Source organism: Melospiza georgiana, chromosome 5, assembly GCF_028018845.1.
Source record: "Melospiza georgiana isolate bMelGeo1 chromosome 5, bMelGeo1.pri, whole genome shotgun sequence".
NCBI classification, from domain to species: domain Eukaryota; kingdom Metazoa; phylum Chordata; class Aves; order Passeriformes; family Passerellidae; genus Melospiza; species Melospiza georgiana.
This window is the reverse complement of record NC_080434.1, coordinates 47,659,524-47,675,228: the sequence shown is the minus strand read 5'-3', so window position 1 is coordinate 47,675,228 and position 15,705 is coordinate 47,659,524. Positions and strand designations below refer to the sequence as shown.

Sequence of the window (15,705 nt, the reverse complement as noted above, 5' to 3'; positions counted from 1 at the left end):
TATCTCACTGGTAGCATCCCAGGCTGCCCTGTTTTCTCCATTTTTGGTGTCACAGTGGAGGACAGGGCTCTTGTCTTGTGACATCCAAGGAAGCCTTTAATTTATCTTTAGCTACCAGAAAGGCAACAAACCAAAGGTTTGGACAAACCAAAGCACACAGTAGTTTTCCTACCAGACCACTCTCCATTCATCACTGCCTGAACCCTAGGAAGTAGGAATGAGCGACTCTTACTGTGATGTGTCAATTAAAATCACAGTATGCTCAAAGTACCTGGAGGGAAAGATCTCTGCTGGCCCTGGCAATCTGGCTGGGGGGAGGAGGGACTAATGGTGGGTCCATTTTGTATTTAAAAGGCACTGGATTAGAGTATCATCTTCCAAACCCTACTTTTCAACTGGCATGTCTGATTTCACAGCATGTTACCAATACTTTGTTTTCTTCTAGGTAAATTCAAAATTTTAATCCATATTCAGCAGTGAGCAAAGTTGAGGTAAAAGCAGCAGTGAATTTTCCAGCACAGGCATAGCAGCCTTCAATTATTTTGAATTCCCCAAAGCTGAGAGAAAGCATTTAAACTTTTTGCATGTGAATCCAATCCAGTGGTTATATGACAAACCTGTAAGTCAAAAAATTACCTGCTAATATTTTTTTCAATAACTTATTTTAGAAATGAAAGTATGAGTGTTAATAAATAGCAGTTAAGTGAAAAATGAAACTTTATAGACCAGAATCTGAGATAGAATTAATATTTGCTACTACAGAATTAGCAGGCAAGGCACCAAACCAGCAAGGCACCAAAACCTTTTGAGAGAGCACAAGGGGAAAAAAAGAACAAGAAAAATATATTGAAAAACACCATGTTGCATCCCTTACCACTTCTTTGATCATATGCTCTTCAGGGTGGGAAGCTGTCCTCCTCCACGTCTGTAAAAAGCACCTACCAGTAGCACAGACTTCGACTTCGTGGTTTTACACAGACTTGACAGGCAATAAAAGTCTGTCTAGATAACTACACAGCCTTCACCAACCTAATACTCAACCATTTATTCATTCAATAGCAGTTTCTGTGCTAATACAGGTTTACTTCAGTTTTGCAGGCAACTTTAACATTTCAGGAATGGAAGGTGCTTCATTTCCCCCTCGCTCCTCTATTTTGTAAATGCTATTTGCTCAGCTTGTAATTTGCTCAGTTCTCTCTAGCCTGAAGGGTGGATTCACATGATCTAAATCCAGGCCTCAAATGCACAGTTTGGTGATCTACTTGCTCTGACTTCCTTTGCAGTGCACAGGCACCCAAAGAGATATATTCCCATGCTAAATCACCCCTGGAGGTGCCAAATCTCCACTGCTGTGTAAGAAAAGAGGCAATTAACTCTGGCATCTCAGTGGGGTGCTTAAAGTCAGACAACACAAATACTCCTCAAAAATCACCAATGGCCTGACCCCTGCATGCACATTTCATGTGGCTATAATGGTTATGTGTTCAGGGTTATGTGTAAGGTTATGTGCAAAAATACAGATGAAAATCCAGACACCTAGATCTTCCCTGCATGCAAATAAATTAATATACATGTATATATTAAAGATAACAAAACAGTGCTATAATAAACCTATTATGATGACTCAGTTCACATCCTAACAAACTATGCTTTTTGACACTGATGTTCATTTTCCCATAGCTCATTCTGAAAACCCTTCTAAAGGAATTATTCAGTTGTGTTTCTTGTCCATGGAGAATTGTAGACTGAGCAAGCTATTGACACTCTCATGTTATTTCAACCTGCAATTATCCCAGACCAAAATCAGGGCAATGTGGCAGTGAACAAGTCTCTACTCTTGTACAAGACTTACCTACATCTTTACATATGTATAGGTTTCTTGGCATTTTGAACAATGCCTTATCTGGTTTGTTAAGTCTTGCACTGGTACTTGGCTGACTTTCAATATGGCTTTATGCAGATTTTTAAGAGGAATTTTTGATGTCTAATTTCCTTCTGAAATGTGCAGTCTACAACAACCCAAATCTTTCCAAGACATTTTTCTTTTGCCAGTCTGCAAGTCTCTAATGCCACCCTTTCATAGTTAGCAGGCTGTACTGCCTCACTTCCTGTCTTTATTTGACTTGTGTTCTTTATCAAATATACATATTAAACAGAAATATTTTCTCCTCAGATAAGCTAAGCAACCAAAACAATTCCTTTATGAACCATTAATTTCTGCTCTCTTAATTGAAGACTTGCCTGTTCTTTTCATCCCAGACATTTGTATTCTCAACAACCTAGAATGTCATAAGTAAAAGGCCAATTTTGATAAACTAACCTATTTACCTAATGCCTATTTTGATAAACTAACAGTAAGTGAGGCAATCTAAATATATAAAGTACACATATATAAAATACACTTTTAAAAAATAATATGAATAAGAAAATTCATAATTGCTTTTTCACCAAAAAGTCTGCATACATTGTGTGCAGTTTGATGAAAACTTACCATGCATATTTCATGATGATGCCATGTCTAGAAAGCAATGTCTTCAAATCGAATTATTAATGCATAGACCGTACCCAGAAAAGGTGGACCCTGGTTTAGAACACGGTTGCATACAATGACTGGGGGCTTAGGAACCCAACTGAAGGAACTCCAACTGAGTTGAGAGCTTGTACCTTTCAGACATATATACATTCTGTTGTGAGGCTGGAGTATCAGTTTTTACAGACTCCATTTTCCAGCCCTTACACTCTTATTTAAAATTCTCCATTTTCTTTGGTCAGGTTTTCCAGAGCAGGAAAACCCAGGAGTATTGCATACCTTTCTTTACCATTTTATATTTCCAGTCCTTAAATATCGAAGAGCTGCTGAATCTAGAAAGAAGGAAACTTTCTGTCTTGTTTTTGGTGATTCTTCCAGGTTTTCCCACAGAATGTTGTGGTTTTGTCACAGGGGGTTGTATGGAGCATTCTGAATCTGTTAATATAAGCAATATAACTGAGCATTTGTTACTTCATGGCCATGACAGAGAATTACAAAATTTTAAGTAAGCATACTATTTTTCCCCACAGTTTATAATATTTAATGGTAGCATTCTTCCAGTGCTCAGGTTTCTGCTGACTTCTGTGCACATCATGCTCCTTCCAACAGTGCTGCCACGAGGGTTGCTTCTGCCTTCATTCCCAGGACTCAGTGTGACAATGTTTGCTGTGACTCTTGGGGCCAGAATAATCAAAGGTCACTGTAAACAAAACTTGTATCTGTGGTTGCAAGTGCTCATTTAGATCAGGCAGCCTGAGTAATGTGCCAGCTCACCCCCACAAACAGGACCATCTGCAGCAGCACACATTCATCCTTCCCAGCATCTGGACACCAGAATTTAAATTAGGCTTGTGTAACCTAGTCTTGGAAAATTAATGTGTCTGTAAGTATCACATGCCCTTGTGCTGGTGGGGAACTTTATTCTGCAAATTTTCCTTCCCAATAGATTTTCATTTATCATGCCATCCTTCCAAAGGTTTGCCATCATTTTGATTTAATGCCTTCCATAAATTCTCCAGTGATGCTTCTCCAATGGAGGAGCAGGTAGAAGGTGATGCCAGTTCTAATCTCTCTTCTTGCTTCTGGACGTTCCTCTCACCAAAGGAGTCCCAAAAGAACTAAAATGAAACTGTTGCGGAGTTGACTGTGCATCTAAAGAGTTGTGACTCTCAAACACAGCAGGGAAATTCATCAGTCTGCAGTAGAGGAAGTGCTACAGAGACAATGTTTCTTCGGGAAATTGCCTGGCTCATCATTCCAGAGCAGAGTCCTTTGAACCAGCTCTGTAACAGCTGCTTTGGGAAATCAGAATGGCAGCTGAATCAAATCTGAGAAAAATAGGAATAGTGTGGGATTTCTGTGGGGTGCAGCCTTCCTGAGACAGAGGTTGGGCTGCACTGTCTTGTCCTGGGGCTGAATAAACCACTTTTTTCTGCATACAGGCAGCCTTAATGCCATGAAATGAAATACCATCTGTGTTTCACTTACCTTCTTTTTCTTCACGTACTTTTCCAAACACTGAAGTATTTATATTATCTGTCTATCTATCTATCTATCTATCTATCTATCTATCTATCTATCTATCTATCTATCTATCTATCTATCTATCATATATATGTATGCATATTTATATCTCTCAAAAATATAACAGGGTTCACACTGAACAGTGCAAGAGGGAAGCCTGTTCTGTGTTCTGTGGTTCTGCCAGTGCCTGCTGGGGCTGCCCTGGTCTTGACTGCTGCAAAGCAATCCCAGATGGTAGAACTGCATCCACTATGAGACTGAGTTTGACTTTGAAAAACATTTGCCATCCTCAAGGAATCCTAAATCAAATTTCTTTCACAATGGCTTGACTGCAAAATGAAATCAATGAACGTTTTTGGAAGTCAAAAGCAGAGCTCTCTTACTCTAAAACTGTAAAGAAGTTTATAAATTGTATCTGTAAATTCTTTGCTCCTAAAACATTTGCTGGTTCACAACTTGTATTTGTAGATCAGTTTGAGTAAAGAGTACATATATATCTATAGACCTTCTTGGAACTGAATTTAAGGTGTGAAGCCAAACTAAGAGCACAGTGATACAAACAACCATAGCAAAGCTGGAACACTCTTTGTTTGGAGATATTTTATCACTTAAGTAGATTGTCAAGGTTATTTACACTAGTAGATCTAGTCAGAAGATACTACATCTTAAATGCATCCGTGCCTTAAGCATGTCCCTGTCACCTTCCCTCACATCTCAGTGTGAAATTATTTCTTTTAAACTTTCTAAACTTCTACTTCAGACCTGGAAAGCTATTTGTAACTGTAAATGCTGTTAATGAAATTGCTCTCAGATAAATATCACAAGCTTGGGTGCTGCCTGCAGACAAATATTTCTTGGCATGGGATTTTACAAATAACAAAGTATTAAAAATAGGAAGATCTTAACAGTTCCTTCCCCTTAAATATTTTCTCATTAGTGTTTGTACTTTTCATTCACCTCTAACATTTTCTTTGGTTTAGACATTTAACAACTCTCTACTGAAAATGCCACAAAAACACAGAAACAAAGAAAGCCCAAATCATTTAAATCAAAAATGAACACATATAGCATTGTTTAAACAAATGAAACCACAGGATATAAACATAAATCATGAAGTAATCTCTGCAGTTCAGGATGGCTACCAGCTCCAGGTATAAGATAGCATTAGACTGTAACTATTTCTTTGCTGTAATTATAACAGAAACACATTTGATATTATACACCATATTATGCAATGTCCCTGGGTGTCAGTTTTTCCCAAAACCTGTTCTAGATTCAGTTTCAAGTTAAGAAGAATTTGAATGCTTTTTCTCCCTCATCAGAAACCATTATTTTGTCTTGTACCCTCACAGTCATATTGCAACTGAGCACTGGCTCAACCAACATAGCAGCTTCAGATTAAATGCACCCACACACCCTTAATGAAGGGTTGCTGAGGGCTAATACATGGCTACTTGTTGTGGTGTTCATTCCCAGAGCTCCTTTGACCAAAATACAGGCAAAACACATTAAACAGACACATGTGAATTGAGATGGGGGTATTCTGAAAACTGGAGTCAGATGAATTATACATTGAGCTTTGCCTGATGATCTTTTCTTTATCAAGAAGAGGTTATCAGCAAGAAGGTGCTTATTCACTCTGTGAGGCTGGCATAGTCTCAGCTTTATTCTGCTCATGGACTGACTAAACCTGGTGAGGAAAGTGGTCACCAGAGAGTTGGTGAAGCGCTGCCTGATCTCCTGGGACAATGAGTCATGGCTCAGTTCTTTTCTCAGATGATCCCAGACATAAACTTTGGGAAAGGCAGCAGCACCTTTCCCACTGGCTGTGGGGACCTCTGAAGTGAGGAACCACCTCATTGACCCCCACAGGAGCACCCCCACTGCCAGGAGAGTGGCGTGGCAATGGTGAGACAGATACACAGGGCTCCCTTTTCTTCAATAGGTGTGACTCTCAGTGAGCACAGGGCAGAGCATACAGCAGCTATCCCTGAAGGCTGACCAACAGCTCTGATCAGAAGTCTAGCTGCAGAGTGCTTAGAGCAGCTGAGGTTTAAAAAAAATAAATAAAAGAAGAAAACATACAGAACTGTAGAAGAAAACCAGCCCCCAGCTGGCAGGATGATGATAACTGCTACAGAAAGAAGTACATTCATTTCCTCCTCTAAGAAGAAACAGAGAAAGCCTTTGAGATGCCATTACACAAAGCACCTGTTGCAAAGGACTGAATTGCAATCTTTGTTCAAGTTGTATTTGTATTTCTTCAAGTTACTTGCTGCATTTTTTAAAGATCAATTTCCAGAACTGTGTAATCAAAAGGCATTCTTTGCAAATGTAATTAATAAAGTAATTTAGGTACCCAGCTTCTGTGATCTCATACTTAAGAGTAACTGCTTATTAAGTAATTATATGCCTACCTGGTTTTTCCAGTGCAGCAGAATACATTTGGAAGTTTACAGGCGTGCTGGGTGCAGAGGAATGAAACCACAAGCAGAGCCAAGGAGAGACTGACAATCCTGCCACTGTCAGTGGGGCCCTGGAGTGATTGCCATTACACATCCCTTACAGAGACAGCAATGCTTTCCACTTGCTGGGAATGTAAAGGCCAGTGACATCTTCACACATTTCTGCTAACTTCTGCTAGCATCTGGACTGCACTGGGCTACTGGATAGGTGCTGCTGACATCCAGATTATTTGCACACGCTGGACATGAAACCAAGAATTCAGTGGAGCTATTACTAATGTCAGCTATATGTCTAGGTAGAAAGTGGTCTGTATATCATCCTGAAGGGATGTCTTTTGAAAAATATGAACTTGAGGCATGGAGAATTTCACTCCTAAAAAAAAGGCAAGCTTTTGCTCACAGTGAATTGAAGTGTTACTATGGAACAAGAAATCTATCTGCCTGCTCAAACAGAGGTATAAACAACTTGTAAAATGTTGCTTGGGAAAAAAAAGAATATTTTTAATAATAAAAATAATTTAAAATTATTTTAAAATATAGTAAAGTTATTCATGATGTTTCCAGGTCAAGGAGTATATTCCCATCCCTTTTATGGAGAAGGTTCACACTTTTGAATTACCAGGTTTTATTGTGGCTCTGTCAGCGAGTATGTGAAGTAGGAGAGTAAGTACCACAGTAACATAGTGAAACTCTCCTGAAAGAATGAGCAAATAAAGCAGAATATTGAACATGGTTCTCCAATTCACCACTATTCACAATGGCATCACAATGATGCTTGAAACTAGCATTTGGCAGCCTTTTGTGCTTATTTTGTGTGTGTTTCAATGAGAACTTGAATAGAGAGCAAAAGGAAGCTGGGTATTTTGTATTCTTAAAGCCTGCATTCTGAACATTTGATCTGGGAAGAGACTTGAGGTGCTGAGGCATCAAGCAAAGGAATAATAAGGTGAGTGGAGACCTTGATTAGGACATTGATTCCCACTCTATCATCACTTCCTCTTGATGAATGAATGCCATTGTTGGTTTCATAATTATGGTCCAAACTGATTAGTAACATTTGCTTATTGCTTTGAGAATGCCAAATGTTAAGTGTTATTACCTGCCAGACCCCTCATCCCTGACATACCTCAGACAAACTTGCCTCTCCCTGCTGTTTAAGAGCAGAGCATTCTTACCTCATCACCTGCCTGGCTGAGGTAATAAAGGAGCCCACAGAAATGCAGAATAATTACAGTACTTCGCACTTCCATACCATCCTCCCACTGGGAATTTCCAGTGCTTCATAAGCATTAGCCAAAACTCATTAAGTTCTTCTCAAGTATGATTATTGTAATCCATTTGCTTTAGAGGGACAGGCACATGCCGATGGAGAGACTTGCACAAAATTACAGAGCAAATCAATGACAGGTCTAGTAACAGATCCCAGATGCCCAGATCCCACATCCCGTGGGCTAGGTCCTGGGCTGGCTATAGCATGCAGGCTGTTACCAGAACAGCCCTACGTGAGGTCCCACACACCCCAACAATATTCTTGCCTGCCAGTCAGTAACATCTTCTGAAAGAAGAAAATAAGGAAAGATTGTGTTTTCTGGTTTGTTTGTTTTAATCACGCACAGCCCACCACATGAAAGGCACGTCAGTCATGGATATCCAGCTCCCACATGGACAGGGCCCCCTACCCCCTTTTGAGTGATACCACAAGATGAACAAAACATTACCTTCCTCTCCAGCAGCAGAGTTTCCAACAGTCTCCCTTTCCCGGTCAGTCTGGTTGGAAACAGCACTTCCACTTTTTGTCCTTCGAAGAACGCTGAACGCTTTGTTTATTTTTTTAAAAGATCTGCTTCTTATAGTGGAACGTTCAAAGTGTCGAGCTGCAACAGCAGGAAAAAAACCAAATCAGTACAGTTCAGCAGTTCTGCTCTAGAACCACAGCATTTCTGAAGCCCCTGGCATATGATGGGATGTAACACCAACATCATATGCTGCCTGTACTTCACCTTTGCCCCCGAGTCCTGCTGGTACTTCAAGGCTGCACCCACCTGAATCTGGGTACAATCACCCTACCTCAGTCCCACACCCTCGAATTGCCTCCTTCCTGTCTGTTTTGCTAATCACATGGAGAAATCTCCTGTGAGTGTGGTAGTTTTGGAAAGAATAATCCTCCATCAAGACAGAATTAGGAGAAATTCTGTGAAAAATACATATTTTCTCAGCTATACATGTTTGACCAAAAAAAGCTGGAAGTCATTAAAAACTCTTGACAAAATCCCCACTACTACTTCTGTCTCAAAACCTTGCAATGCTTCTAAAGCCACCGATGATTGCCAACTGTTTCATGTAAAAAAATTCAAATATTATCATCAGGTGGGAGGGATCAAAACCTCACATATTCTGACTCGGATACAGCAATACAAAAGAAAAGTCATAATACTTTCAAAACATGTCACTCTTTTCCATCCTGCTAAAGATATCTTCATAGCTGTGGCTGTTCTGTCTGTTCCAGCTCTGCATGCTAGCCAAATATTGTAATCTAATAATACAACATTCCCTCAAACCAGATTGTGGCCTCTACACTCAATAAAACTGACAGAATTTATTGAGATTCTGGTGCTCTCTTCTTGCACCCTTCCTTTCCTCACCTCTCCAAACCCTGGCACAACAAATGGATAATGCTTCTCATTTCCTAGTCTTTCTTCATCCCTTCATCCATTTTCCCCATATGCAACTGGCAGCACACAAGGTGGGCTTTTTCCATTTTAGCTTCAGAATCCTCAAACACATGCTTTGAACTCACCATTAACACTTCTGACTCTGCTTTGGCCAGGCCCTGTTTTTCAAGCATGACACTCACCAGAGACAGGTGAAGTGTCACAAGGTGAAAGATCAAGGCAAAGTATCCTGATGCAGCTTGTCCCTGACTGTTGTTATTTCAGCAGGACCAGCTCCTCCAAACTGCACCTTCCCAAGAAGCTGGCAGATGTTTCCCAGGCTCCTAAGGGTATGTTTTCCTGAAAATACTTGGCAAGTGGGAAACACAGTTCCCAATAGGATTTTGGGTAGGTGCCCATGTCTGTGGGCATTACTTGGGCCACCAAGATTTAGTGGAGACACATTACCCAGCTACACCATCTCCCCAGCCCATCACACATAACATTTAATCTTTTAACTGAGCTGAATTACCTAAATAATCTTTCTAAAGATTTGCAGTTTACATGTGTACAGCTAGTCCGTTTTCAGCTTGATCCCGCCCCTGGCCAAGCCATTTTTTTTTCACCTCAAATCTATTGGGTTTCACTTCCCCCACCCCTTTTTCTTTTTTTTTTTTTATTTTTTTAATCTTCCAGTGACACATATTTAACATAAAAATGGATGTTGCAAGGGGCTAGCAGGCCCTGAAGCTGCCATTTTTGGCCCTTACTCCGGTTGCGGTTGCTGCGGTGCAGGTCCCCGGGGCTGCTGCCCAGCTGGCTGTCCTCTGAGGTGGGGCTGAAGGCCGGGTTCACCAGCCCTGGCTCGTCTGTCATTAAGGCGATGGCTGCAGCTGCTGAGAGCTCAGGGCCCAGGGCAGCCACTGCCAAGCTGGAGCCACGGTCTGGAGAGCAGTCCTGGGAACGCCTCTTCCGTTCCTTGGTAAGGCCATAGTGGGATGCTCCTTTACACCTGAGGAGAAGGGGGGAAAGAGAGACATGATAGCAAGTTGTGTTTAAATGCTGCATACTTATGGACACTCTCTGGTTCCAAGGAAGCGCTTGGAGTACAACCTGTGATGATCATGGTGACCAGTGAAATATAGATGGAACAAGAGGGAAAATGCCAGTGTGTGCTTCAAAGGAGGTGAGTTACTACCTCACATGGGAAGAGCACCGCTGGTCAAGGAAAAATAGAGAGCCTCAGCCTTGTGTATATTCTTATGTGTATAAATTGTTACTGTGGATGCAAGAGGACAAGAATAGCAGGTGGTTAATAAGACCAGAGGCTACAATCTGTAATTTCCTACTTGCCTGTGATTGATGAAGGAGAGCAGGGTGAGGCCTGACCCTTCTCTGGGTCTGCTAGTAAAATAAAAGGCACCTTACCCAGTCCTGCCTGCTGAAAAACCCTCCCAGTTACCAACATGGTCACATGTAGAGCATGGCACTGTGTCTGTAGAGACCCGAGCAACCCATGAAGGGAGGGCTGCAGGTGGGAGGGCCGGGGGCTGCAGGAATCCAGGCCCCAAATGGTGCCTGTACCATTTACGACTCGAACTGAGTCTGATGAATTGTTTTCAATTCAGCCACAGAGGTGAAGTTGCCAACTCTGCTATTCCAGCTCAGCTGAGACACTAAAACAGGCAAGTCATTGCCTTGGCAGAGAAAGAGGTGCAGGTGGGGGTAGGGGGTCCCGCTGACCCTGCAGCCTCACCAGGGTCAAGGGGGGACTGCAGAGCTCCCACCAAGGGGCTGGGGCCTCATGCCAAGGTCCTTGGGCCAGCCTGGGACTTCACCAGCTCGGGGACCTCAAGGCAGGTTCTAAACTACTTCTGGGGGAAACCCCTCTGTTTCTAGTGGAGCAACACATGTTGCCAAAAGAGCTGAAGATACAGCATTATAAGGGCAAGTTACAAACCTGCTTTGAAACACATGTAGTTATGCTTCCAACTACCTGCTCTAGATTCACCCTAGACCGCAAAGGCAGGACCGTGCATGGCATTTCTTTTTTAAGACTCATGAAAGAAAGTCACTTGAATAAAATTAAAGGTCACTGTAGTCTTCATGAGTCAGTATTCAATTAAAGCTATAAAATAACTGAAAAGACAGAGTGACCAAGGACACGGCACCTGTGACTTCATCAGCACCACTTCTGCCCAGTGCCCACCCACTAGAACCACATTCAGTGCATTTAAAAAATAAAAATCTGCCTTTTAATCATAATCTAATGAGCTTGGCCTACTTTCAGTTACTATTATCCCTTTCTTCATGGTGAAGGCTAACTGATGACTTTCATGAAAGTGCCCTGTAGGACAAACTCACAGAAATAGCTGCAGAAACCCTTAGGGATAGAAAGCTCTTCGTAATATATGGCATGCTCAAAAAGCAATGCATAATACATACAGTACACAACGCTAGTGGGTTAAGTGTCACAAAAAGAAGTAGTACACTGAACAGAAGACTTGGAAGAGAAGTGATTATGGAAGCACCTCCTGAGATAGAAAGATGATATGAGGATATCATTGAGCTGTCTATCAGCTTCAGAGTAGCAGTTTAATTTCTATCATGGTACTGACTTTTGATAAGACAATTAGTTAGAACCTTTTTTTGGCACTAGATTATGGTTTACCATCATTTACTTCATCCTGCTTCTGACAACTTTTATCTTAAAGAAGGAAAATATACCCAAACCAAAATCTGTCATATTGATGCCACTGTGTAAGGATTATGTATGTGCTTTAAGGCTTGGATAGGAATGGCTGTAACAGAAGTTATTTCTCAAACTTTTCACAAGCAGAATGAGGCATCTCAGAGGAAAGTACTCTTATGGAAGAGAAGATTGGTCAACTACTTCAAAAGACCAATTTGAGGCACCCATTGCAAGGCAAAACTGCAACAATAGTCATGTAAAGAAAGGAAGAACTCTCCTGCCTCCTTTGCAGCAGGTATTTTTCTGTTTCCTTCCAGAATTTTGCACTTCCCCCAGAACCCTAAACTATGGCAGGATGCTCTCCTTTAGATTTCATGGGAAGCAGAAGCACAAAGGCCTTTTCCTCTTGCTACTCACTTAAACATCTTCATCACAGTGTTTTGGAAACCCATCCTTGACATCTGCCTCTTTTAGTAAAGTCACATCTGCTAATCCAGCCTATGAATGCTTGACAAAATAGTTTAGAAATAGTCTAAAATCTCAACTCAAAGAAGTGGCTTTGGGGAGAACTGTTGGCTGTTCTCAGAAGACAGTCTCTACTTTATAACAATCTTGCAAAGATTCAGAATATGATAAGAGATATTCCTACTCCTGTTTATTTTATTTAATTTGCCTGTGTTTTTCCCATGTCAGTAAAGTTTCAGTGGCTGATACTAGAACATCAGCCTTGTGAATGGGTTCTCAGATGCAGATGTTTTTTTTATTTGGAAAGCTCTATGAAGATCAATATGAAGATCAGAAGTGGCTCTGCCCAAAGATTCCCAGCTATTTGGATTCAATCACTGCCTGGTGCCCATCTGCAGCTCACTGCTACAGCCTTCCCTCTCTGTGGAAATCCTCACTTGCTGCTGCTGGCTGCACTGCAGACACACAGTCAACAGCTTCATTCCAACAGCAATGAACAGAAGACAGCTACTTTGAATGTGGAGAGGACTGACACAGTTTAAGATGTGGCTTATTGGAGAAGACAAGTTGTCATGATACAAAGCACAAAGCATATCTTTCTAGCGCTGCCAGAAATGGTTAAAGAAGAACCAGAGCTCTTCAAGTATGATCACTGAAGCTATTTCTTAAATAATTGTGGCAGGCATAAATGAACACAAATCAAGACCTCTTTCTTCAGATTAACACAGTGTCCTTGAAGAAGGGGAAAATAAGTCCCAATACCTCAAACTTGTAATAAAATTTGCAACAGCATCTCTTCACTTTCATTGTTTTGCTTGTGCTGACACTGCTGTGATAACAGAAAACAGAAGAAATGACGGTCTAAGTGGAATCATATTTACAGTGTTTAAGCTACATTTTTCCATATGGTTGGATTTGGCTCCCAGAAAAGAGAGAAACATAAAACAGCTACATGCCAGCAGTAATTAGCTCTCTCATTGTGAGTATTAATCACAATGCCTGATTTGCAGCTGGAAGAGTGGGATACCTGATTAACATAGCCAGTCAGAAAGTGAACTCAGCACTGTCTGCAGGCCAAGGTGAACCACAGATTTATGTTCCTTCCCAGTTGTGCTGGACAGTGAGTACATCTCTGCAGCCGTGCAATACTGAAACAATTTGAAGGCCAAACCCCAGAGAGATAAACAGACATGAATAATGTGTGTTGTACTGTTCGTGACATTAGTGTCACTAGGTGCACAGGAAACAGAGAAAATAGTTTCTTCTGTTTGCACAGCCTCTTTTATGAAGCAGATATCTACTGTCTGATATTCTGGTATGAGCTAACCACTGGGCCGTATGAGAGCAGTGGTGGCTGCTGAAATTTCACCCAGGGCTGCAATTCTGGCTGGTATCAACACTGGCAGCCACAGGGCAATCTGTGCCCAGCACCCTGTTCCACACTTGAGGGACACTCTGCACTCCAGGCTTCAGGAGCAGCACATCCCAAGAGCCAGAGCAAGGAGATCCAAAACCCTGTGGCAGCCTTAACTTGGTCCTACCATGTGTAAAAACAGCCTTCAGTTAAACTCAGGGCCAACAGAAACATATCCACGTCATTTGAAATTCAAATTAAAACCGTGGTTTGAAAAGAGAGTTCTCCTTGAGCATCCCTGACTTGCACAGCAAAGGAGGAATTGAAAGTAAGATTGACCTCAAGGATTTCAATTACCCAGGCTGACATAGGGAAAGAATGTAAAACCGAAGCATAAGCAAGGACAACTGCATGGATTTTTTCACCTCATTTCTAGTGATCTAAATAGAACAATTCCACAGGTTAAAAAAAATGTATATGTTTGCCCATGGTAGGGGGACTGTAACTAGATGATCTTCATGGTTCCTTCCAACACAAACCATTCTATGATCCTATGATTTATCATGCATGTGTTCTTAAAAATGCCCTGCCTTCTGTGTCACTTCACAGTCTCTGTTTGGGCATGAAACAGGGGGATAAAAAGTGAATCTGAAGAGTCACAGTGGTTGTGACCCAGGCCCGACACAAATAAACAGAGCAGGACCCCTCCCCTGCCCAGTTCCAGTAGTGTTTTCTCAACCTCACTTCCAGCACCCCTCATATTTTGAACTGCTTTTCTTTAGTGCAGAAGCAGCAGACACATTGTCAGAATGCAACTAAGAATATTGTATACAAAGCACATAAGATTGCCCATCCAAAGAAAATACTGCATAATGGGCTGTCAATGCTGTTCCACAGCTAAACCCTGATCAGGGTAGACAAGTGTGTTTCAGCTATGGTCTCACTGCAAGAAGCCTCATCCCTGTGTAATTTGGGGGTCCAAACAAGCTGGGGTCCAAAGCATCAACAATGTGTACCATACCTCTGTTCCACAAACTCCCTGAGTGCTCTAGCATCCATAAACTAATCCAGTGGAAAAGATGATGGAAAAAACAAAGCTGATCAACCAGGAGCATCCTGGATAACCTGGTGCTGATAACCTCGCTTGTGACACCCTGGTGAGAGGTTCCTGCTGTGCCTGGGAATAAAGGAGGCATGGGGTTTAATTGGAGAGGTTGACTCACAAGAAGGTGTTGACAATTCCTGCCCCACAGCAACCATTCACACTGTGTGTGCATTAGCAGTGACAGTAGTCCAAACACAACCCAAAGCCCAACCACGTGGATTTCAGGCCACACACTTAAACTCTGAAGTTTTCTCAAACTCCATCACAAGGGAGTGAAGTGACTGGATCAGTTCTTCAGACAGGATTAACACCAACTCTTCTGATCTCACTTTTGCCAACAGTGCACCAAGAAATGGAGTCAATTACGAAAAAGAAGCGAGGCACCTGAACTCCCACTATATCCCATGCTACAGATATAAGCTAAAAACAGAGCACTTCACAGAAATTATTTTTCCTTGGTAATTCTGAGTTCCTGCAAGGATTAACTATTGCGTGAATGTTGCATATGGAAAGAAGCTTCATAAGTGCCTGATTTTTTTAAATGCATGTGTCTTTTCCGCTTTTTGTAAAGAACTGTCTCATGTTAAGAACAATCCTCAAGCTACTGTAATCATGGTATTCAGTTATGGCTAGAAGATCTTGCCTACATGAAACCTTACTCAATATTGTTAAAGAAGGGAATGAGCCATATAAAAAGCAAACCCTAAACTTCTGGATCACAGTTTCCAGTGAACATTTGCTGAAAGACAGGCTGCAAAACCCATATCTAAGCAGACAACTAGAAATAGGCTGATCTGCACCTGCACTTGAATTTCATAATGCCAGCAGTATTTCCAGGTGCTTGCCACAGCTGTTCTGTGCACTCTGTACCCTGGCATTGATGCACCTGGGTATCCTCTCCCTGAGGATCTCTCAGTGT

General features: G+C 41.6%; 1 protein-coding gene across 2 annotated transcripts in view; it reads right to left on the bottom strand.

Annotated features, from left to right (window-relative positions):
- Window positions 1–15,705, bottom strand: part of LNX1 (ligand of numb-protein X 1) — a 60,612-nt gene that overhangs the window by 22,739 nt on the left and 22,168 nt on the right. For both annotated transcript variants that reach the window (XM_058023974.1, XM_058023975.1), the window contains exons 2-3: window positions 9,941–10,182; window positions 8,238–8,393 (exon numbers count right to left, since the gene is read on the bottom strand). In XM_058023974.1, coding sequence (XP_057879957.1) covers window positions 8,238–8,393; window positions 9,941–10,182 — 398 coding nt within the window. The remainder of the gene's footprint in view (window positions 1–8,237; window positions 8,394–9,940; window positions 10,183–15,705) is intronic.